Below are 25,930 nucleotides of genomic sequence, written 5' to 3'. Positions count from 1 at the left end.
AGGGGCCTCAAAAACATTTTGAAAAAGTAAAATAATGGCAAGTCGAACTATTATTTTCAACTCATTGTCCAAAAGAATGATACTGCGATAACATGTTGTTTGTGTCACAGCTCCTGGTGCAACTGGTGTGTCATACTCTTTGTGATTCTCAGTATGAAGGCGACAGTTAAGCTTTTTCGTCTCCTCACTGAGGGGAGCTGCTGTCTGTGCACAACAACTTAGGGCCACAGATAGAATCCCATGCTGGGCAGATGACAGGGAGGAGGCAGTTTTCAAGGATAAGAACAGAAAAACAATGACAAACAAAGTGATGTCATTTTTTTCCTTATAGCGGTTGAAACTTTAGAAATGTTCTGTGTACATTTTAAAAGAAGCAAAAGAACTATGGTGTCTGTATACAGTAGATATAAAAACTCTACACACCCCTGTTCCAATGCATTTTTTCTCAGAAGTGCTGACTTTTGATTGACTCTGTCAAATGATGGCGATGTACCAATATGATACAATCGGCAACATTTAATTTTGGTCCAAGTGTGTTGCAGAGAGAGCCGTTTCAAATAATTAATAGCAACGTATGAAAATATAAGAACCATCTCACCGTGTGATGTGCTGAACTACTTCACAGTACACTGGAAATCCAATGATGAACATGTCAAATAAATCCTTGACGGGCAATAAAAACCAAGCATTATCTTTAAGAGGCAGAATTTGCTCAAACTTTTCAGATTATGTAGGTTCGCCCACTGTTGGAGATGGTGAGTGTACAGCATATATACACTTGTGTACTATACATTTATTGCTTTGCTTTCACACATCTCTCACCTGCATGCGCACGCATTGATCTGTGATGGCTGGTGGTAAAATCGCATATCCAGCCAGTGTAAGATGCATGTTTTGAAATAATATGACGGCTGCTCTTCTCTTATCTGTACACACACACACGCACGCACGCACGCACGCACGCACGCACGCACGCAGCGTTCACACTTATTATATCTCACATATGCTGTTTCACCACTTCCCTTGGATCTCTCCTCCATGCCTATGCATTTTCACTTCTTTATCTTCATTCTTTCTTGTCCCCAAATGTCCTCGGGCCATGAGGTCTTCCGGTAGTTTTACGTAAATGTTAATCACCCAGAAAAAGTGTTCACTAGTCGGGTGATCGCTCACTATGCTGATGTTTGCCTTGGACATTTTCGAAGAATTGTTAAAAGCCGACAAAAGCAAACGTCCTTGGATCAGTTCTTTACAAAACGCCAGGCAAAAAACACTTCTGAGAGAGAACCTGGACTAAAAAGGGCAAAAAACGATGAGGACGCAGTTAAAAGTTAAATGACCATCATTTTTATTCTTTATTCTTTGTTTTTTACATTATGCACAACTCTCATTTATTGTGCAATACAGTAATCTAATTTGTAACATGTATTTGTTCCATGTTTTGATGCATTTTTATGCTTTCGGAAACATTTATGTCTGAATTTTGGGGGGGCTTGGAACGGATTAGGGCATTTACATGGAAAACGCATCTCTACCAATTAATTTCATAAGTACAGTTACCACTGGACCTTGCATTCATTTTGCAGCATTTTTTTAACCAATTCTGTCAGTTATTGCCTGTCACCTGTACTGCTTTTTATAACTCAAAAACAAAACCATACTTTTTGACTTTGTAAGGTAAATTACAGTAGAATAGGTATACGTAGTTCCCTTTTCATGCTTTTCTCTTCATCTCTGACCTCTTTGTTGTTCACCCTTTCCCCCCAGCTCTGTCTGTCTCTCCACTTTGAAGGAGCCATGTTATTGTTCGGATGATTGTCTCTAACTGGATCAGTTACGATTAGACCTGAATCCCTCTCCTTTTGAGGCCCTTAGACCGTCTGTCTAACCCAATAGAAAACCCATGGGTGCTCTTGTAAATGGCTCGCTGGACATTCACTTTCTCACACAGAGGTACAAACGCAGATTTCATTCGGAAGATTCATTGGGCCTGCCCACTTCTAAACACAAATTGGGACACTTACATGTACACATTTTCTTCATGTTTCTCATCATCTTTAGTCTTACAATACACACACATGCACACGCACGCACGCTTCCCTTCATTGAAAATCATTTGTTATTGGAGCTGGGAAAGTAAATGGTAATACTATAGCGAGATGCGAGTGTGTGCTTGTCGTGACTATAACAGCTGCGCCTAGATGTCATTATGGTTGGATGTATGACTCGGACTGAGGACAAGAGCGTAAATGTCATTCTATCAATGAGGTTATCGCTAATAGATGGACAGTTGAAGTCCTGGTTTCCATTTACTCTGCTCTCTGTTGAGTCCCCGCGCCGCTTTTGCAGTCCATGCCTGAAGGCTGTAATACAAGTGATAAATTGTTTTCAGAAGGGTTTGCCTTTTTCGATGGCCACAGCATCCCATTGTTTTTCCCTCTCTAATATGGATTCATACAGGAAACTTTACAGTGATTGAAGACATGAACATGTTTTTTTGGATCCTCATTAGAATTAGTGTCAAGCACTTTTTTTCCCGTTTATTTACATTTGTCCAGCATGAAGACAATTTAAAAAAAAATCAATTGTTGTCCGATGGACGACTGTGTTAGTTGTACACTGCACAAATCTGGCCCTTATGGAAGTGTGGGAAGAAGAAAGACATTTTTCAAAAAAAAACTTTAAAAGTTGCGTTTGAAGTTTGCCGCTAGCCACTTGGGAGACACAAGTGTCAAAGAAGGTGCTTCCATCAGAGGAAACCAAAATTGAACTTTTTGCAATTGCAAGCAAAAATCAAAGTAGTAACTCGGGGGCTGAATATTTTCGCACGTGGTAATTTTCACTTTATTTGTAAAAAATAAAAAATAATTCTATCATTTTTGTTTCACTTCACAATTGTGTCCCATTTGGTCTTGATTATTCACAAAAGAAATCCAATTGTATACTTATCTTTACGTTTGAAGCCTAAAATGTTCAAAAAGATCAAACAGTTCAGGAGAGTCTAATACTATCTCAAGCCACAGTGTATTGGGGAAACCAAACAACCACTGAGCACGCGCATGGTACAACACAGATGAGCTGACCCTTCAGGTCAACACTCAGCTGTTTACCTGCACCTGAAACAGAAGCAGAACTCTTTTGAGGAGCAAAATGTACAGATTCTTAACCCTTTCATGCACAAATAATGATTTTTTTTTTCTTAAGTTTTTTTATTCGTCTTTAGGCATGAAAAAAATAAGGGTCAGTTGTCACGGTTGAAGCACAACTGTGACATTAAGATTAATTAATATAAGAGAAAACAAAATTTGAATAGCTGTCCACTGTCGTAACTGCTGTCCCTGAAAAGGGATAATTGAGAAGACAGATGGTTAGAAATAGGAGTGAGAGAGGACATCTACATCAAGGTGGAAAGACCTCTAAAGATCTCTGAACTGAGTAGGTGGCTTATAACACAACCTTAGACACAGGCAAGGCCCGGGGGCCAGATCTGGCCCGCCACATCCTTTTATGTGGCCCGCAAAAGCAAATCAAAGATGTCAACTTTCATGATGCTTTCTAAAATCACTACCGAAATTTCAAATTCTCATTTGTAATTAATAAGAGTCATACGATAAGTATTTTCGTGTTACCAAACCCCTCATTACAGTAACTTAAATAATAGGTGAATAAACCATTATTCTTGACTTCTTTATATGGTTTCAGTCATAACGGCCCTCCAAGGGAAACTGTAACTAAAATCTGGCCCACGACAAAAATGAGTTTGACACCCCTTACCTAAGACATGATATTGCCCCCAACAAATTTAAAAAAGCAACCCTTCGGGCTGTTTGAGCCAGCTCCGCTTCCTTTGTGAATGGAATATTAACCCTTTCATGCACCCTGTAACCTGATAACATGGTAAACTGTCCACTGTAGTAACCACTGTCCCCGAAAGGGTTAATGTGGGTGTTTCCACCCACCGACTCCTGTTGACAGACAGAAAGGCCTCTCAACAAGGCTTCTTCACAAATGTCATTTTGCTTTACAAAAGAATACCATTCATGGTTGGGTCGTGCCTCCAATTTGGAGCATAACTAATCAAGTTTTCCCTACCAACAGAGGTCCTAAATCCTAACTAAGCCTTGTTGTATAAACTGATGAAGCCTGCTCAGATGAGAGGTGTAAGACAACTACAAGAGTGCAGTTGTGATTTGCGTTCATGCCCCAAAAATGAAAGCACCTGGATGTAAGAGACTATTCACAGGGGCATCATTAAAGTTCAAAAATGTACCTTCCCCCACAAGTTGCATCGACCGCACTCAAACTGTGCCTTTAGCCATTACCAACAGCTTGAATGCTATGTTTCACTTCTTCAGTATATGCATCTCTATTTTGATTTCACCTTGACATGTGACCTCAGCTATGAGGAGCGAGCCCGATACTTGGAAACCATTGTGCAGCACCATCAGGAACCAACCACTTTTGAGGATTATGCTGCCCGCGTCTACAGTCCAGCTCCCTGCACTCATCTGCCTGCAGACACAGGTACGAAGGTTCCAGTGATGCTGCCTTTTTGGTTTTAGCCACAACTTTCATATGAGGGAGAAGGAAAGAAAACTGTGACTAACATTTTACGCGAATTCTATTGTTTAAGTTGTAATCACACCTAGGTAAAATCATAGTGACTATTCCTTCTTGATTCTCCACTATGTTTGCAGTTTTTGGGGCACGCACAGGTGGTAACATCAATTCACATGTCTTATTGGTGAAATAAATGAGATGATGTTGCACATTTTCAATGAGACGTGCCCAGAAATTGTTTTCACAAACCTCTATTGGACGAAAAGTAACATTTGAGTATAGATGAAATGCCAAAATGCGGAGGAAAAAAATGTTTTGTTTTGTTTTAAATATCTATGTCCATATGGACATGCTACAACATAGTCATCCCAGTCTGTATTCCAAAGAATTCCTCTGTCCTTGGCATCTAAGCTGGCATCTGGTTACTGTCATCCTCATTGGGAGTTGCACGTAATGTATGCCTCTCATATGAGTCCCACTAAGACACATCCTAATTCATTCTTCCGTTATGAGCCGAGTTAAATGACATTTAAAATGGTGTGCTGTCCTGTGACTCAAAGGCAATGGAATTATTTCATTTTGCAGTTATTTACGATTGCGTTACATTCGCTACGCTCGACAATGTCTTTATAACATTAACCAAGATTAAATTTTCAGGCGTAAAAACAGTATTTGGCAATACTGTATTTTTGTTTTTGTGTCGTCATCAGATGTTTGTGTAATTTTGTTGGTCCTGTCATACCTGCTCATCTCACCAGCTGTTGTGGCTTATTTTAATCATGATATTAATAACTTTATTTTTGAGGCTGAATGACATGCAGGATGACTGGTGTCGTCTCTGTGTTGGGGTGGTGTGGACATGCTTCATTTCGTGCTCATAGCGCTTGTCTTCATGAGGGCTGCGTGTAAACTGCAGCCTATCCCAGCTGACTTTGGGTGAGAGGCAAGGTACACCCCTGGACTGGTCGCCAGGCAATCTCAAGGCACATTTTGACAAGCAACAAGCAAGTCATACACTTAACGTAATGCGATCGGTCTGTAGCGATGTGTCTACTTTGCATAATGTACATAAATACGATACAATGATTTCCAACTAATATACTGTAATTTCCGGATTATAAACCGCTACTTTTGTCACGCGCTTTCAACCCTGCGGCTTATTTAATGAAGCGGCCTGTTTAAAGATTTTTCCAATGGCCGTCCGGGACTGCTCGAGCAGAAAAGGTAACAGTGAGACGCTATGATGTGTCACAGTGAAAACAATCGGCCATGAGGGTGCACTTCACCTGTGTTTTGAGTTGGACTGCAATCCGAAAGCTGTGTGGCTGGGTCTATGACAGACTTGACCGAACACAAAGTAATTTTTATGAAGGCTTTATTCGCAACTGAACATAAAAAATGTACAGTATTACTAAAATAAAGGACTGCGATATGCCAAATGGGACCAACAAATAGAAAAGTATACAAAAATATACAACAGTAGTGGCTTGTGAGCACTTTCCGACATGTTCTATGTGCCCAAAACATGCGGGAAACAATTCATCTTCCCTGCTTCACGGCTGTTCACACAACAAACCATGCGACACGTTCACACTTCCAAATGACGATGTTTTACTCTTAAAATCATCCGAGTTACAATGCCGATTGCAGATACATCAGGTCTGAATAAGCACAGCTCAGCGTTCGTCTTACTTCACTTGGTGGTCCAAATCTCACGAGGTTTCCCACGAGACTATCCAACGCTCCTTTTAAAGTGACGGTGCTCCATTTATTAAACAAGACAGCATTCACTACAACAGTCATCATATTGTTCACCTGGTTACATATGCCAAAAGAAAACCTCCTGAAATATATTGTCTTGAAAGTTGACACGAAAGTGTGGATGGTAGAAAGCATAATGAAGGAATGGTGGACCGAGTGTTAGGGCAAGCGAGGATTTTTTCATTTTAAAACAAAGCATTACTCAGGAACTGTCATGCTTTGTTTCCCTTTATTTTTATTTTTTTAAACCAGCCGTGTGAGTGCTGTTTCACTGCCGCTACAGGCATTATTTTGAAAAAAAAAAAAAAGTTAAGGTTAAGTTATCCATCCATCCATCCATTTTCCGATCCGCTTATCCTCACAAGGGTCATCGGGGGTGCTGGAGCCTATCCCAGCCATCTTTGGGCAGGGTACACCCTGAATTGGTTGCCAGCCAATTGCAAGGCACACCTAGACGAACAACCATCCACGCTCACACTCACACCCAGGGACAATTTAGAGTGTTCAATCAGCCTGCCGTGCATGTTTTTGGAATGTGGGAGGAAACCGGAGTACCCGGAGAAAACCAACGCAGGCCGAAGGAGAACATGCAAACTCCACACAGGGAGGCCAGAGCTGGAATTGAACCCAGTACCTCTGCTGTGAGGTCAACGCGCTAACCACTGGACCACCAGGTTAAGTTATTCAATGGTGAAACATTCTTTCTGTACACCGTCTTTCATTGCAAATATGTTACAATATGGGCACCTGCGACTTATGGACAGGTGCGGCATGTGTGTGTACAAAATGTTTTTTCCTTTAAAAATGTAGTGGGTGCGGCTTATAATCAGGTGCGCTCTATAGTCCGGAAATTACAGTATGTCATGATTAATACAATTCCTCCTCTGGCCGATTATTAACGAAAGCGGCCACCTTTCACGACAGAAATAAAAAGAACGCGGCTTTGTACATTGAAGTTAAACCTCACCGAACTGGGTGGAATGTTTCCAGAGGAGCTCGAGTGCGACAGATGAAGGACGGGGAATTCTGGCCCAGTCTTGCAAATCACCGAATGGCCTAGCGTGCCGCCGCCCTAAGGAGCCATCATGCCGTGTGTTGTTCAGCCTCAAAACACTTGCAAGTTTCAGAGCACACGGTGACATTTTGGTCAAACATGAACAGATGAAGGCTCGTCATTTCGGGGTGGATGAGTGTTTTCATTGATGATTTAATTTTGCAGGCATCCTGTGCTCTGAAATAAGTCCCCTTTTAACGCCCTTCTGTAACAACGCAGTGATCAAACATTCTTCTCGTTCTGTTTGTTTGTTTTTTTTTCTTCCCCTTTTGGTTGATTTCTGTTTATCCCTTATCTTCATTTGTTGTATCTTTTTGTTTGGTTGTTCTTTTTCTGTTTTCTTCCTCTGTTTCTGCCCCCTCCCCCGTTCTTTAGATCGTATTGTGTCACTTGCCTATAGCTAAAAGGTAAGCCCGGCCACTTGCACAACAGTCTGATTGGCTCTTCCCTTTCACAGTTCAGCCTCACATGTCCTTTTTCTATTTATTTATTTTTATTATTATTTTTTTTTTTTTTTACCTGCCCATGTCTTCACTCTGCTTTTTTTCTGCCTATCCTACACTTACAGGTCTGCATGTGTCTCTGGGAGACTGTGTTGCCTTTTTCCGAAGGAATTGTCATTTTCAATGCATCTTTTGAGTGCAGTTTGGTGCAAAATTTGTGTATCAAGTTAAATGTCACATAAATTCCAGCAAGTGTTAAATGACCTTGATCAGCCCTGTTTGGACTGGTCTTTTTTTTTTCATTATTTTTTTTTTTTTTTTATCAAACTATCAAACCACACTCTAACGTGGACATGACATATCCTTCCTTGTGTTGAACTATGAGCTATGAGAAAGTTTGATCCTTCAACCTGACCACTAACACTGTAACTTGACTTGATCTCACTGACCTTGGGATACCCTAACCTCATGTCTGTTCCTCTCCGTCTGCTTTTCTAACACCACACACACACACACACGCACAGAGTACAGTATACACGTCCATGTTTCTCAACATACTGTAGGTACATCATTACAGTCTAATCACATCCCGTCAGTTTCTGGCTTTTCAAAGATAAAAGATGAAAGTTTTCTTTGAAACAGATGTGTTGATTGAGCAATGTTTTTTAAAAGTCATCTAATCTAGTTAAATTTCATCGAAATAAATTACAGGGCTAGCAGATTTACACGTATAAATGTAAATTATTTGCTGTGAGTGTCAGAATAAGTAGATTCAAAGTGGCTTCCTTGTCCTAGGTGAATCATTTGTTGATCACCCTGGGACTGTCTTTCTATTTTCTGTCCATTTTTGTTTTATTCTTTTTTTGCCTTGTCTTACTTATTTTCAGATTTTCATTTTTTTGTTGCATCCTGTGCTTTTCCATCTCTATACCTTTTTCCCTTTCCTTCCTGTTCATTAATTTCCTTCCCTTCCTTCTTTGCTGTTCTCCTCCCCGCTTTTTCCTCTTCTTCTCCTTTCTCTCTTCCTCTCATTTTCTTTTACTCTCTCGCTCCATCCCTCTTCTGATATTTTGGGGTTATTTTACTTGCTTGCTTCTTTCTCTCCATGTTTTATTTTTTTCCTTTCATTCCCTTTTCCTTCCTCTTTTTGTTTGTTCTCCTTTTTTCCTTTCACTCCATCTTTATCTTGTGATATTCTTCCTTCTCCTGCACGGCTCCATCCATCCACCCATCCGTCCTCCTCAGAGGACCATAGTGTTCTGTGTCTAATGGGCCCCAAACCGCTGGATAGTTTTCGGCTTAGGCTGAAAGGCAAAGGTTTGAAGCAGAAGGTCCTTCACGCCAGCTGTGAATGGTATGACAGAAATACAGAAATACTATAAGAATAGAAACTGAAATAGAACTATTATATACAAGACTGAGGCCACCAAACCAGACCCTCTCACCGACTTGGTTGTGCCTAGAAGTTCTGGCCATCAAGCTTATGAACAGAATGGATGACAAAGGGCAGCCTTGGTAGAGTCCAACCCTCACTGGAAATGAATCCGATTTACTGCCGGCAATGCGAATCAAACCCTGACATTGTAGTATAGGGACCAAACAGCCCATATCAGAGGGTTCGGTAAACCATACCCCCAAGCACCCCCCACAGAACTCCCCAAGGGACACAGTCGAACACCTTGTCCAAGTCCACAAAGCACATGCAGACTGGTTTCGGCGAGTTCCTATGTACCCTCGAGGACCCTGCTAAGGGTGTAGAGCTAGTCCACTGTTCCATGGCGAAGACGAAAACCACACTGCTGCCTCCAAATCTGAGACTCGCCTTCCCGACGGATCCTCCTCTCTAGCACCCCTGAATAGACCTTACCAGGGAGACTGAGGAGTGCAAAGCCTCTGTTGTCAGAACACACTCTCCGGTCACCCTTCTTAAAAAGAAGGACCACGACCCCGATCTGCCAATCCAGAGGCACTATCCCCAATGACCATGCGGTGTTGCAGAGGCATGTCAACCGAGGACGGACGGCCTCACTACATGCAGGGGTGTCCAAACTCTGTCGTCAAGGGCCGCTGTCCTGCCTGTTTTCCAGCTCTCCCAGGAGCAACACACCTGATTCAAATAATCAGGATCGTTCTAATGCTGCTTCAGGGCCGGCTGATGAGCTGATCATCTGAATCAGGTGTGTTGCAGCCAGGAGAGCTGGAAAACAGGCAGGACAGTGGCCTTCCAGGCCAGGAGCTGGACATGCCTGATTCGAGAACCCTGAGGAACTCCGGGCGATCTCATCCAGCCCTGGGGTTTTGCCACCGAGGAGCTTTTTACCACCTCAGTGACTCCAAACCCAGGGATAGAAGAGCCCTCCTCACAGTCCCCAGACTCTGATTCCTCTAAGGAAGGCGCGTTGGTGGAATTGAGGTCTTCAAAGTATTCTGCCCACCAACTCACAGTGTCCCAAATTCAGCAACACCCCATTACGCACAGTGTTACTGGTACATTGTTTCCCCCTCCTGAGACGTCGGATGGTGGACCATCTGCAAGTCTGCTTCCATGGCCTCAATGAACTCCTCCCATGCCCAAGTTTATGCCTCGGCGACCGCTGAAGCTGCTTTCCGCTTGGTAGTCATCAGCTGCCTCTGGAGTCCCACGGGCCATAAATGCCCGATATGACTCCTCCTTCAGCTTGATGGCATCCCTAACTGCTGTGTCCACCAGTGAGTTCAGGGGTTGCTGCCACAACAGGCACCGACCACCTTAAGGCCACAACTCCGACCGGCTACCTCAACAGTCGAGGTGCAGAACATGGTTCACTCGGACTCAAGGTCCCCCGCCTCCCACGGGACGTGGGCAAAGCTCTGCTGGAGATGGGAGTTGAAACTCTTTCTGACAGAGGATTCTGTCAGGTGCTCCCAGCAGACCCTCACCATACGTTTGGGTCTGCCAGGTTGGATGAACAACTTCCCCCACCATCGGAGCCAACTCCCCACCAGGTGGTGATCAGTTGACAGCACCGCCCCTCTCTTCACCTGAGTGTCCAAAGCATACGGCCACAAATTCGATGACACAACCACATAGTCAATCATCGAACTGCGGCCAAGGGTGTCCTGGTGCCAAGTCCACATATACGCGCTCTTATGTTTGAACATGGTATTGGTTATGGACGTGATGAGCACAGAAGTCAATAATAGAACACCACTCGAGTTCTGATCAGGGGGACCGTTCCTCCCAGTCACGCCGTTCCAGGTCTCACTGTCATTGCCCATGTGAGCATTGAAGTCCCTCCAGCAAAATGATGGAATCCCCAGATGGAGCAAAAAGGTTGGGTACTCTGAGCTGCTGTTTGATGCATAGGCCCAAACAACATTCATTACCCGTCTCTCCACCTGAAGGCGGAGAAAGGCAACCCTCTTGTACACCTGTGTGAAACCCAATGTACATTTACTGAGCCGGGAGGCAATATGTATGCCCATGCCTGCTCTGCGTCTCTCACCGTGAGCAACTCCAGAATGAAAGAGGCCAACCCCTCTCAAGAGAACTGGTACCAGAGCCACAAGCTGTGTGTTGAGGTAAGTCCAACTATATCAAGTCGGAACTTCTCTGCCTCGCACACCAGCTTGGGCTCCTTCCCTTCAAGAGAGTTGATTTTCCATGTCCCGAGAGCTAGCTTCCGTAGCCGGGGAGATGACTGCCAAGGCCCAGCGCACAAAGCACCCGACCCCTTTGGCCCCTCCCACAGGTGGTGAGCCCATGGGAGGGGGGACCCACGTTGCCTGGACAATAATTTTATTTTTAAATATTATCTTTCAAAATAGAATTTCCTACATTCAGCTTTTTTCCCTCCGGGTCACTATTTTGAAACACAATAAATAAATAAATGCAATTGAACATTCAATATATATCAATATAGACTAAGATGACTTACTTATATTGTTTTCAACCATATTGCCCCCTCTACAACTCTTTGCGCAGTGTTGATTATTTTGAGTCACATCTTGTGAGCGAGGAGCCAGAAAACCGAATATAGGACAAGGGCACAATTAGCCTACTTGAAGACTGGCCTCCTACCACACTCAAAAAGTTTTCAGAAAAAATATGTACAGTGGTTCCTTGATAGACAAATGTTAGTTCTTAAGTCAGATCACTCAGATCAGCTTTCCTCATTGAAATAAATGGCAATGCCATTGGACTGTTGCGGCCACCTCAAAATAACAAAACAAAAATTGCTGTAATGCATTTTTATGAAGGGAAATAGCACTATTTAATATTGTACTGTACAAAAACATAGTAATACCAATTCACTAGAATATAGTGTGTGCATCATGATTAAGACATTGCGATGCTTTTTGCCTTGCCTACCATAGGGCAGTAAAATAAAGTCACGGAGACAAAGATGAATTTCACTACTACTATAACTTGACTCAATAACTTAAGCAATAGTTTCAGAGATGATAAAGATTATATGCCCGTGAGTAGTGTTATATTGTCTACATGTTTTATTGCACTGTTTGCGTTGAAATATCTACAACTTAAAAGGTACACAGTGACTAGCAATCCTATTTCTTAGCCCTTCGATAGCAGTAAGCTAGCACAAGGAAAAGCGATCTGATTCTTTTGAATAAACATATAAGTCAAAGCAAAAACAATAAAAAATAAATCATCCGAATGACGGGTGATGTTTGGAAAATATGGACTTTAGAACCCACTCTAATCATACTTTTCACACTGCATATTTATTTCAATAAGAACAGTTCCGAAAACAAATTAGCAACATGCAGACATAAAACTTTCAAAAAGTATCTCAAATACACACACCTGCACAAACACAAACTCGTGTGGTCTAACCTTTTCACCTTTAAATGTCAGAATGTTGCTCTTGACCAGTCGTGCCACGTTATATGTCTGTCCGTTTAGAAATAACGTTTGTGTTTTATGGAATTAGAATGAGCCCTTAAAAACGATTTTTAGTTGTCTCTTGGTGCGTGCGCGTGTGTGTGTGTGTGTGTGTGTGTGTGTGTGTGTGTGTGTGTGTGTGTGTGTGTGTGGGTGTGTGGGTGTGTGTGTGTGTGTGTGTGGCACAGAGTGTAACTTTCCCCCCCTCCTCCCCACATCGTCTTCATCACCCATCACCTCGCCTCGCCTCCCACCCCCTCACCAAATCCCCCTCCCCCCTCCTCCCCTTCCTCCCCTACAGGCTCCTGCCTCGAGATTCTTCGGTCAGAAAGTCCGGCACTTGGGGAGGCCGGGAGCGACTCAGCCTCCCCCATGTCTCCTCGAACTAGCAAGACGCGCATGTCCATGAAGCTTCGACGCTCATCTGGATCAGCCAATAAGACTTGATGTGACGCGTGCATTATCGCATCCCCTTTGGCTCTCTAGCTGCACCCTATTCAAACTGGACTTTAAATGAAACAAAATACCAAAAAAAAAACACACAAAAAAACTAATGCAATAGCTACTTGTCAGAATTTGGATGTCACATTCATATGCTCCGAAAACACCTGTTATGGGCTGTCTGTACTACAGTATTTTGTGGAATATTCTAGAGTGTACATTTATTTTAGAAGTGTGTGTGTGTGTGTGTGTTGAGAGAGAGTGTCTGTGTGTGTGTGTGTGTGTGTGTGTGTGTGTGTGTGTGTGTGTGTGTGTGTGTGTGTGTGTGCGCGCGCGCGCGTGCACTCGCAGACACACGTGCTGTGATAGTGTTACTCAAACTCCTGTATTCTTCATGAGATCTTCAGTATTTAATGATATCATGGAAAAAAAAACACTGTATAACTGTATTATTTCCGTGGAAAGTTGCATGAAGCTATAATATGCTGTAAGTCTATTTTTGTTTTCATCGCAGCGTTGCATCTATGAAGTTCACGACAGAGGTTTCCAAGTTGGCCTCACAAGATGTAAATAGCAACTGAAAATGGTTTGCCAACAATAGAAAACACTCGATCCAAAAAAAAAAAAAAAAAAACAAAAAAGCAAATACATTCTATATATTTACAGGTCAAGTTGAACAAATGAATTGTAGATTTTTGCTGTAAAATGTGGACAAGCACTGATGTTTGTTAACTTTTATTCAGTAAAGTTATCGGTTATTTTATGTTCCTTTGTCCTGGCAAGGCTGTAGTTGCCTTTGTCATTCAACGCAACAGAACCACTGCTTTATTTTTCTTCGCACCTCTGAGTATAAATGTGTATACTGTATTCGATGGATTCATACCGACAAAGTGATATGCTGTTACGTGACAATAGCTGCAAAAACCAAACGTGGGTTCATACTACCAAGATTTTACGCGTCAAACACTTTCTCGTATATGAACAGAAAGCACTTCGGTCTGGAGTAGGCATTAAAAATGACAAAAGAAGTCAAAAATACTGCACTACAATTATGAAATCTTATTTTCAACGTATAGTCTGGAATCAAGAGCTCAAGTACCGTTGTTGTGGATCACTGGCTAATTTTGCTAAACACAAAGAGAAGTAGAAGTGCCTTAAAATAAATTGAAAATATCGGAGGTGTCAATCCTACTCTGTATCTTTCCAAGAAATAGTCGTGGCCGTGGTTCCCAAAAGGTGATCTCGATGAAATGTCTTTCACTGGCATTATGAAGAACTTTTGCTGGTCTTGACTTTTTTTTTCGATGCCGTTAAAGAACTGTTTCACGGCAATGGGCTGTATCTGCTGTTACAATGATGTTTGTCTTTTTTTTTTCGTCTTCCATAGATTCTAAATTCTGAAGAAAATTTGTATACAACTTGATGCATGTCAAAATATGCCACGCTTAAAAAAAAAAGTCAATTTCATGTTGTTAGAACTTCCTCTTTGAATGCATTTCATTGTCAGGTTTTATTTTTTCTTGTTTTGCCAGTTTTGTACAAAGGATCATCCATGATGGCACATTTTGGGTCATTCGAAACGTATTTGACATATATCCGCAACGTTGCCCTGATTATGTTACAAAAATAGTTCAGTTTCAATGATCAACTATGTGTGCGGTGTGCTACCTTGGAAACAGCATGTCCAGTTTATCGTCTGACTCATTTTCCCATGTACCTGTGAGGCGGACCTTGACCAAATGGTCGAAGTTGAGAAGGGTGCTGCTTTGTTTTCCCCACATATGTCCATTTCAGACACTGCCCACAGGCACTTATACAAAGACTACTGCATGATGCCAGCCAGCCCAGTACCATAAGTGCACGTCTTGATCATGTAAAGAGCTCTTCACAAAATCTTACAGTCAATGCTTGTGTAACATCGACAGTAAACACACACGCAGTAGCAGCATGGATGTGTCGGAAATAAACTTTTCATAATATTCACTCTGTTGTGTAAAATTGATTTAAAAGAACACAGGATCCTCGTTCAGCGTGAATATTTATTGACACTTATGTCACATTAAAAATATTTAAACATACACACTGCGATAAATCACATACATGTGGGGCATCAAAAAAAATGCTTTCAGCAGATATTTCAACAGTAGTTTATAACCGTTAGACATTTTACTAGAGGACTTCATTATTATCCATTCCTGTATGAAAAATAGTGTAAGTTAATTGGCACATTTAATCTAAAAGGTGTGTCACGGCCGAGAGGTGGTCATTTTTTTTCCATTCTTGGGTTTGTACTGTGAAAAAGTCTAAAACGTCAAGGACAGTCATTAATTGTGTGATTCACACAAGTCAAGTAAAACCTGACTGCAGTAGCTGTTGGCTGATCAATCATGTGCCTTGTTTACTCGAGCAAGTACACAACCAAAGGGAGAGATCAGAAATGGGAGCTAAAACAATTGACTTCTCACCAACTTTTCCCCAAAATCCAATAGGTTTTTAAGAGTAATTCACGAAGAACACATTTTTTTTTATTCTTCTGAATTTCGACACTTTCAAATTCATATTTTCATCGTGAAAATTTCTCTCCAAGACTGTTCGAGTTTCAGCACCGCGGATAGTTCATTGTTCAGCTCGTGCGTTTTTACTGTTTTGGAACAGAAGCTTGAGAAGTACAAAACATGATGCATACCGACCGACATCATGTAAGCAGGGATCCCAAAACATGGCCTTATCCATCAGAGCTTGATTTTTATAATCAGAGTGTTTGTTTTGACAATGTTTATTGTGCTTTTGCGTTCTGGCAGTGTTTTTTTTTTCTCACTGTATCAAATTATGAACTGTTTTCTAATATTTTGGTTACCTTATTTAGCTGCACGATTGGGGCAAAATGCAACCAACAACTTAACACCGCCGAAATTTTTTCTTGAAACCGTTTTATATTTCCGGTCAAGAAGCCGTTTTTTCATGCAAATGTTGAGCCTACTGTAGTTATGAGTTTAATTCTGCGTTACATGTTAGTGATGGACTACGATATGGCGAGTTGTGACTCAGTTGCAATTTCGGATTACGTCTTCCCACCTATCGAAATATAGTGCCTAGTATATTTCGAGCCCACGTCACTTACGGGCCTGACCGAGTCCCGACATCTTCCCACGTCTGTGTGCCTCACTCATGTCGCGTCCGCTCACGGGTGAGTGGAAGAAGAAAGTCGGGCGTCTCCGTGCCTGACGGCCATGTGCATGATGACGTGCGTGTTGTCTCCGGGATGACACTTGCTCAAGTGCCTCGTGAGCCCCGGGGAACCGAGGAAGGTGGCGGGACAGTGTTTGCACGCGAACACTTGCTGCTCGCACCCTCTGTCCACGCCGTATCCCTCCGCCCCGAAGCCATGGCCTCCTGCGCCCCCCAGGAGCTCGTCCCTCACGGCGTGCCACACGCGGTGCTTGTCGCGGATGTCAGCCGACGGGAAGCGCGCACCGCACAGGTGACAAGCGAACACTACCGGGCGGCTCGACGTCGGCGGTGAAGGCCCGGTCCCCATGTCGTGCGTCGCCATGTGCTTCTTCAAGTAAGCTTGTCGCCGGAACTTCTTGCCACAGTAACGACAGTCGTACACCTCCGCGTCCTCTTCAGCCCGGACAAACGCCAGAGGTTCGTACGAGTTGCCGTTGAACATGAGCAGGCCCGGCGGGGGGCTCTCCTGCCGGAAGAGGGGCGAGGAGGAGTCGGGGACCGCGGAACTGTCCCGCGCGCCCTGGTGCTGATTAACACACAGCAACTCGTTCTCCTTCCCGTCCGCGTCGAGTTTGTTCACCGACAGATCCTGGCCTCTGCCCGGGTTGACGACCGACGGACGCGGCTTGTGCCAGCGGCGGTGGGAGGCGAGGTTGGCGGGACAGCTGAACACTTTGTCGCACTCGGGGCAGCGGTACTCCACGCGCACGATACGGGAGCACTTGTGCTGGGCGAGGGACAGGGGGTCGGCGTACTCCTCCTTACAAAGCTGACAGATGAACTCCCCCAGAGGCTGACTTCCGGACGACTTGTGTTGTCGCCTCGCTGCTTCGGGGCTCTCCTTCTTGATGCGCAAACCTAAAACCGGAGAGGTCGTAACCTCGTCCTCGAAGGTAAGCTTCCGGTTCGCTTTGGTTCTGTTGGCTCTGTTCGACTCCGGAAATGAGCGTTTTCTCCCTGCTGCCTGGTGTTGGTGGTTCATTAGTGGCGGAAACAGGCGCGCCATGTCGTTGTCGTATTTCGGAGCGGGACCATAAGGTGAAAAGTGCGTGTTGGAGGCTGCGACTCGCATCGACGTCGGCGTTGAACTCACCAAAAACGGCAACTCGGTTCCCGGGGCTGAGGACGAGCAAGTCTCGGGAAATACCGACGCCTTTTCGACTTCGCCGTGCGGCTCCAAAAGTCTGGAGCTCCGGGCTTCTATTAATGGGGGCGGAGGTGGGAAGAAGCACGAGAAGTCCCCCACGGGAGTCACAGTGTCCACTTCGGAGTCCGGTAACTGCGCGCGTCGGTCCGCCTCCGCCTCCAGAGCAGACTCCACGTGCAGGCTCCACACTTCAGTGACCCCCGCGGAGTCCTCGCGGGGCGCAGGCGGGGGCGCGACGTCGGGGCTCGGGACGCCCCACACGTGGTTCTCCTTCACGGGCTCGGGCTCGCTCACTTCAGCCTCCGCGCGGTGGTCCTTGTCATTGTCACACGTGGCAAGTTTGCTACTTTTTCGCACTCGATACGACGCCGAACATCGCCGGGTCCTCTTCACCAAGAATCCTCGAGGCATGCTGACAATGATGCTGATGGTGGTGGTGGTGGTGGTGGTGGTGATCGTGATGATGCTCGTGGCACCACCAGGCTGGAAAGAGCTTGGTCTCTTGTATGAAGCCGCTTTCAAGTCGGGCTCTGTGTGTGTGTGTGTGTGTGTGTGTGTGTGTGTGTGTGTGTGTGTGTGTGTGTGTGTGTGTGTGTGCGCGCGTGTGTGTGTGTGGGGGGGGGGGCAGGTGCGATTGGAGCACGGTGCGTGTTTTTGATACCCTCTTGTGCTCTAACCCTTTACAACAGGACCGTATAATGCAAGCCGTCATTATTAGACCATCTTCGTACATTTAGAATTTGGTGGGCCAATTTCCTGTTATTTATAACGATGGATGCTGGAAAGAATTACACTTTGTGTATATCAAACTTTTTCGTCAACATCGAGGCAAATTATATAAAACGTTCACACTGCAAATTATTCTTACTAGTTTTACATACATTGAATAACTTGAAGAGAAATGCATAGTGATGAGAAAATGTTCACATTTGAAATGCAAGCAGTTTGGCTGCAGACTAAGATATGTCAGGATCACGGCTATACTGTACATCAAGAAGTGGTGAAATCATGGAAGTATAAATACCAGAATCGTTTAGCAGCAATGGTGGAATCTCCTACTTCATTTTTATTCAGTGCCAGATTCACCAGATAAACTGTTTATTTAATAGTATTTATGTAAAGGAAGTGATGTAAGAAGAAATCTAAGGTTACACATACATTTTCACATTATACTTACTAGAAGCTGCTCATGAGCAGTTTTGTCAGTATTCAAAACTTTAAAAAAAACACCCTTGTAATTATGACAGGTTTGAAAAGGATGCATATTTTTCCTTAAAGACTAATACATTAATTGCACTTACCAGATGCTTCTAGTGGATCCTGTTAACATTTACAAATGATATAATGCCCTTGTAATTGTTAAAGTTCATCTGTCAATGTCAAAAACAAAAGACTAAGTCCTATAATTGACCTCCATGGAGGTAAAAAACTCGTCATGGTTTTGAGAGCTATTTTCTTACCTGGCGTGGGGCCCTTCCCCAAGTCATAACAATACCTTTGGCAAACAGAGTCATGGAATTTGTTACCTGTCACCAGATAGAATGAGGCCAGTTGTGTAGTGGCTTAATACATAAAGGCTCCTCTTCATTCGAAGCTTATTTGCATAAAGATTAAACAATCCTTCTATAATCTATGTAAGAGAATATATATTTGTGTGATGTTATATTTCAAATGAATATTTCATGATTTGATTTAATCAGTAGAAAAAGCAAAATTAAAATTGCACAGATATTATGTGGTATGGATGGTAGGGTCGTAGGTGTGCTGGAGCCTATCCCAGCTGTCTTCGGGCGGTCGACGGGGGACACCCTGAACTGGTTGCCAGCCAATCGCAGGTCAAACAGAGGCAAAAAGCCATTCACACTCACAATCACACCTAGGGACAATTTAAAGTGTTCCATTAACCTGCCTCACATGTTTTTGGAATGTGCGAGGAAACCGGAGTATCCGGAGAAAATCCACACAGGCAAGGGGGGAACATGCAAACTCCACACAGGAAGGCTGGAGCTGAAATCGAACTTTGCACCTCTGTGAGGTGGACGTGCTAACCAGTCGACAACCTTACCGCCGTGTGTGTGTGTGTGTGTGTGTGCGTGTGCGTGTGCGTGTGCGTGTGAGAGAGAGAGAGAGAGAGAGAGAGAGAGAGAGATTATTAATGTGTTTAAATAGAAATATTTAAACTAGGTAGGCTACATAATCGATAGATTCTCGTTGCGTCTTGCCTGTGAGCCTCATCTTATTTTCAGGACCTTCTCACATTTATTATTGCTTGCCCAATTCATCACAAAATGAACGAGTATTCGAAATGACAGTAGCTGTCTCTCGGGACGCTGCTCTGCTTGCGTGGTGCCTATAGTTGAAGTTTAAAAACAGCACCCATGGGACTTGCAGTTACAGATCATATCTATGTAAGGCTACTAATGAAGGTCTCGGTCCCATTGAAGTGTCTTTATTGGTGGTGGGAATAGCTTGGGGATGGATTTCCCTCTGTGTGTGGTGGAAACGCCCCCTGCATGCGTGTGTGCTAATGTCTGCCTATAGGGAGCACAAGAGTCCCGTGTGTGTGCGTGCGTGCGTGTCTGTGTGTGTGTTTGGGCAATGATCGCACCCAGCCTCCCCCCAGCAGGAACTGTTCTGGCTGATAAGAGATCAGAAGGACATTCATCCATGCAGCCAGACCCCCCATCCCTCTACAGACACAGACACACACACGACTGACATACAGCTCTGTCGTTGGGCCAGTGGGTTTGTGGAGGCGAATTCCCTCTCCTAGACATCAATCAAGAGGGGTGAGTGTGAGAACAAGCTCGGAGTGTTGGAGCTGTTGGGCTGATGATGGCTGTCTGGGGATGTGGGGAATACGAATGACTGTGCAAACAAGGTGGGGAAAATAGTCATATAATTTCTAGAGGCATCAGAATGCATCAATTCATCGTCCACTATTTCAAAAATCGATTAGCCATTTAGCACCATTGTTGAACTAGTCTAGTCTAAATCCTCTGATGTCAGCCTTTCAACAGTCATGGCTGAATTCTCCAATTTCGATCGTCCTTCATGAAAGCAGACTGATCTTTTGTGTTTCATCAAAATAAGACATCACAAACATCTGCAATGGTCCGAGTAATCACGTTTCAGCCTGCAGATTTACTTTTTTGTTGTGTCTGCATGCACCGGCCATTTGGGAGTTGTCCCAAACTTCGAAAAGGCCACCCTGCCCATGTGTGGCAGTTTGATCTTGTTTATTAAGACACCCACAGAGACTGTGACTGTCACGTTGCGGGCAAAGCGGAAGGGAACCCGCTTCGCTCGCACCCTAGGTGATCTAAAGGATTCCCGAAACAGCAGACAACAACAAGAACTACGTATAAAAATAAGATTTATTTAACAAAAACCGCACCGCAAAAACGAGACAACAGAAAACGCTGGCAAAAACGAGTACCAGGAAAGGCACGAAAAAACCGAATAACAAAAAACGCTCGCACGAAGGCAAGGAGAAAAACAATCTAGTTGCAATAATAATACACACCGAGAATCACACTCCAAATACGAACTAGCGCACAAAGGCGAAATGCGAGAAGGTACTACGACACAATGGGCACAGCAGTGGCACGGTAAACAATTCTCCGGCAAGTGAAAACACGAAAGCCGGCCCTAATAAAGCCAGTGCCTGATTTCTAATGGGTAGCAGGTGTGCATCCGGCCGAAAACACCGTCTGCCACCTGCTGTCGCAAACGGGACATGACAGTGACATGCGGTGAGATTCATGTTTGATGCAAAGGCAGTGATATCACAGTCAGATCTACAAATGTTAGCATACAGTATTTGGATTAAATTAGCGGCAGACCTTTACAAAGGATGCTTGAAAAAAATCATTCTTTTCACACAGATATTTTGGCCTCAAAGAGTATTTGCAGCAGTTGTGATTGTATCAGGCATTGCAATTTCTTACATATTTAAAATTTACAGATTAATTGTGGTGCAATGAATGAATTTTAAAGAAGTCAAGTCATTACAACTAGAACTGTTAGAACTGTGTGTTTTCACCTTCACAATATCGCTATGGAGTGTTTTATGTACGAGCTATGTGCCATTTGCTGGTGATGCAGAAATCGAATTCATGCGTTCGTTACGTCTAGCCTTGATTATTACTACGTATTGCTGTCTGGTCTTCCCATGTCTGGTGTTAAAAGTCTGCAGTTGGTACAAAATGCGGCAGCTGGACTCTTGACAAGGAAGTTCGATCACATTACCCCAACACTCCTGTCGATTTGCATTGGCTTCCGGTCCACCTGAGATGCGATTTCAAGGTTTTGCTACTTATAAAATATAACATGGCTTAGCACCTTCCTATCTAATTAACTTAGTGAGATTCTGGTATTGTCTATGTGGGGGTAGAGAAGTGGCATGAGATTTGCTGAAAACCTGAACAAGGTCATGGTATTCGGTGGGAACACATCATAGGTCGAGCTGTTCAACTTTCACCACGGGGAGGCATAGCAGAAGACAACAAACCATTTTCATGGCAATAATCTTTCCAAGAAGTGATGTTGCACACTGTTCAGTCGATGTTGGGGTTGTGGATCCTCAGCCCAGGCATGCCCCGCACGATAGAAACTTAGAGACAGTCAAACACATGAAAACTGATTAACTATTGATGGTTACCTGAAAGTTTTCGTGGATTTGGTACCTTCTCTTGTTTGACATGGGAAATCAGCAGACCATTTAAAGCTGAGGCTTTCTTTGCGGTGATAGTTTTCATGTCAATGTCCGTTTGTTCCAGTATGTAGCGGTCAATCAAGTTCTCATCTGCTCCAGAGTCTACTAGGGCTAACCCAGAACTTGAAACATGGCTCACCAGTACGTCCCTCATTATTGGAAAGTCACCCCTTTTGCTGGCCCTGTAAGACATTTAGAGATGGAAGATGTGACCGCTGTCTCCACAATACAAGTACAGGCTAGAAATACGTCGGCACGCTTTCTCTACTTCTGAAAGTCCAGTGCGTCCTAGTTCCATGGATTAACTGCGGGATCCAGAGGTGGGGCTGAAGCCAAAGCCCGTGGCTGAAAGAGGAACTAGACATGTATGGTCTTGAAGAAGACAGGGTGGGGGGAGGCGGTGTAATCAGGAGTTTCGTGTTATGCTCTCGAAGGCAACTTTCAAGCCTTATGGCTAGATCAATGAGCAAATCGAGACTGGTCGGCTCATCCTTCATGGAGTCATCGAAAGCCCCCGAAAAACTTCCTGGAGTGTCTTGTCATTGAGGACCCTGCTGCAAGAGTCCGCTTAGGATATTGAAAATTCTGCTACACTATGAGCATCCTGACGCGGCAACATATGGCGTGGTAAATGTAGGTACGAATTGTTCTGTAACAACATGGGGGTGACAATCAGTGCACGCTGTGGATGCAGGACAGCTAATGACCGTCCATGTATTTCCCGTGAAGCAATTTGCCTTTGAAGCCTTGTGAGAATTTACGTGCCTTTCCCATCATCATAGTTAGGGCTTGGTCATTCTGGTCCAAAAGCAAACCTTGTCTGGCCAGTCTGGTGAACGGGGGTTGATGTATGCTTGGTCCATGTCTGACCAGATTGTGCCATCAGGGTTTCGGTTGTGGGATTACCCAAATGCAGAAATGAGAGAGAACAAACAAGTTGAGAATATGGGATGTTTATTTACAACAAGAGGGAGTCATTGCAGGACAGCTGTTGTCCATGGTTGTGCACTTAAGCAGGATCTAAGAGCTGAGTCCAGATTGGCGGTGCGATTGCATTCCACAAATAGAGGAACCCCACTATTTGTGGGGGATAGGGAGCAGGCTGGCCCGCGAATAGCAAAAATCCGCATATAATTGAAGGAAGGATTTCTGCAATCTGAGGTGAGGCTGGCTGCTCGCTGGCAAACTTTCCATCTCATCTACATATTTGAAAAGGAAATTAAGCAATTTTATCGTTGAAATCATGGCGATTTTTGGATTAAAAAATAAAATCTATTTAAAGGACACACCAGAGAAACAAAATTTGTTTATTTAACCCACCTTCATATACTGGTGAGGTTCTGCCACCCCTAACCACACGCCCCCTAGTCAGAGAGGCGTTTACCTATTTGTGTTATGAGTGAAATACCTCTCAGTATGACAATGTAGAGTAGTGACTCTACTCTGAGACCCTCCCGGATGACCAAGCATCTCAGCCAATCTCAAAGTGAGAGCCCGGACACCCTGTCCACCCTGCCTGTCAGTGTGTGTGGAGTAACTTGGAGTGAGTTGAAGCCGGCAGCAGCTCTTGAAGGAATGTGCATTCTGTTACCGTTCTTTCTCAGTCCTAGGGTTAAGATGCCCCTTGTTAAGATTTTACATTTTGTTGTATAAAAACAAAGTTGTAGTCTTGTGTGAATTAAGTACCCCTAAGGTGTGTCTTCTCAGGCATACTTTTGTACACGTGTTCATTTTCAAATATTTATATTTTCAAAGAAAATCAAGAAAATTGACGTGTATGACCCGACTGTCTTCGACTTCCCCAAATAACTATTCATACAATACTAACATGCTATTCATACAATTCTAGATGCATGGTTATGCAACACCAGTATCTATCACCCTGAACATCCTCTGCATGTTCTCATGTGCCCTTTTACACAAACAAAATTAGCGTAAAGTTGTGTTGCACGCCTTGGAAAGTGGGCAAAATGCCCGCAACCCCTCTTTCCAAAACCTTGCCATTGATTCAGTAAAATTGGTTTTTATTTCTTGAAAGCTCACTCTTAAAAAAAGACATCCTCTTTCCAAAACCTTGCCATTGATTCAGTAAAATTCGTTTTTGTTTTTATTTCTTGAAAGCTCACTCTTAAAAAAGACATGAAACTCACACACGGTGCTCAATTTAACCTCAGCAAGACGAACCTCTGTAAAATTGTCGTTTATCTCCATCTAGTGGACTGAAAGTGAAGTTCCTCTCTTTCCCTCCATGTCGCTCTTCAAGGTGCAGACTGTTCTTACGTAGTTGCACTCAGCTGCGGATGTTCTGGGATTCTGAGAGTCGTGACGTGTCCTGTGTTACACAAACTACCATGTAATTAGTTTATTGATCTCTTGGTTGTCTTAATTAATAATACGGTCTAAAATTTTAAATCCTCAATGACTTGTTGAAAATAGGACCTCAAGGGTGACTGTTTTAACATGGGAGACAATCGCTTACATATAACCAAGGCGGAATTTTAAAAAAAGTGTGTCGTAACCATTGTTAATCGAATTACATGAAAATGATCAATATACTGCAATTCACATAAGTGTATGTAAACATGGGCATACAAAAATGCAAATCAATAATCAGTCCAATTAACTCATGATGTTTAATGTAAATGTGTTTTTAACGATTAACAATATGAACATGTTGAACTACTCTATCTGTAGTGGATCTGTCGGAAAAACTGGCGAAAACTTATAATATTTTAGATATATTGTATTGTATTTATTTATAAATACATATCTTACAAATGGAAAAGGGTCTCAATGAGTGTTAAAATATAACTTAATTGTACGTGTAACCAAAACGAACACCAATTAGAGTGTCCCGTTAACCTGCCACGCATGTTTTTTGGAATGTGGGAGGAAACCCACACAGGCACGGGAAGAACATGCAAACTCCACACAGGAAGGTCGGAGCCGGAATTGAACTCTGCAGAGCTGCACTGTGAGCCCTATGTCCTAACCAGTCGCCCACCGTGCCACTGATATACAATCATAGATATACCTACAGTTAACTGTGGCAGTAAACGTAACCTGGCCCTTTAATTGTAATTGTTAACTAATTGTAATATTTGATTTGCACCCCTTTAGTTGCACTTCTGATACAGCCAAGATTGCCTTTGGTTTATTACAAGGTAGCGCAGATCAGTGGTCCCGCTCTTCGGGAGAAAGGGTCTCCTGTTCAGAGTTGGTTTGATCCTTTTTCAACGGAATTCCCGTTTTTGACCAGCCCCTGAGAAGTGGAGGCTGAAAATTGCCTTTTGTCACTGAGGCAGAGCTCGTAGTCAGTCGTAACTTTTTCTCTTGAATTCAGGTTTTGGTGGTCAAATGTCAGTGGGATGAAACAGCTTTAGTTGCACTGTTTTCAGGTAATTTGTCAAAAGAAATGAAAGATGAGCTGTTGACTCCAGATGAGCCTTCCTCTCTTGAGGATTTACTTTCTTTAGCTATTAAACTTGATGATTGCCTTAGGGCAAGGGTGTCAAACCCATTTTTGGCATGGGCCATGTTGTAGCGACTGTTTCCCTTGGGAGGGCCGTTATGACTGAAACCATATTAAGAAGTCAAGAAGAATGGTTTATTCAACTGTAGTTTAAGTTACTGTCATGAGGGGTTATATCTTTTATTACATATGATCATTTAAAATGTTGGTAGACATTTT

The 25,930-nt window shown here is 43.4% G+C and overlaps 2 protein-coding genes across 9 annotated transcripts in view; one reads left to right on the top strand and one right to left on the bottom strand.

Annotated features, from left to right (window-relative positions):
- ralgapa1 (Ral GTPase activating protein catalytic subunit alpha 1) overlaps positions 1 to 15,123 on the top strand; it is a 90,486-nt gene extending 75,363 nt beyond the window's left edge. For 6 of the 8 annotated variants that reach the window (XM_019881670.1, XM_019881671.1, XM_019881675.1 and 3 more), the window contains 2 exons: positions 4,400 to 4,524; positions 13,005 to 15,123. In XM_019881670.1, coding sequence (XP_019737229.1) covers positions 4,400 to 4,524; positions 13,005 to 13,150 — 271 coding nt within the window. In that variant the 3' untranslated portion in view covers positions 13,151 to 15,123. Of the gene's footprint in view, positions 1 to 4,399; positions 4,525 to 7,311; positions 7,716 to 7,750; positions 7,783 to 13,004 lie in introns of those variants that run through there. The other 2 variants (XM_019881672.1, XM_019881673.1) reach the window with 2 other exon arrangements.
- A 662-nt stretch (positions 15,124 to 15,785) lies between these two features.
- Positions 15,786 to 18,042, bottom strand: insm2 (insulinoma-associated 2). The gene has a single exon (XM_019881679.1). It carries the CDS (start codon positions 17,931 to 17,933, stop codon positions 16,326 to 16,328), a length of 1,608 nt encoding a protein of 535 aa, XP_019737238.1. The 5' UTR covers positions 17,934 to 18,042; the 3' UTR covers positions 15,786 to 16,325.
- Between the last annotated feature and the right edge of the window lie 7,888 nt (positions 18,043 to 25,930).

The sequence above is a fragment of the Hippocampus comes genome, unplaced genomic scaffold (genome assembly GCF_001891065.2).
Source record: "Hippocampus comes isolate QL1 unplaced genomic scaffold, H_comes_QL1_v1.1 scaffold356, whole genome shotgun sequence".
Taxonomy (NCBI): Eukaryota; Metazoa; Chordata; class Actinopteri; order Syngnathiformes; family Syngnathidae; genus Hippocampus; species Hippocampus comes.
Note: the sequence above shows the minus strand (reverse complement) of the source record. Positions and strands in the feature narration are given on the sequence as shown.

Coding starts and splice junctions, on each gene's coding strand:
- insm2 (XM_019881679.1), bottom strand. CDS start 17,933: ATGCCTCGAGGATTCTTGGTGAAGAGGACCCGGCGATGTTCGGCGTCG.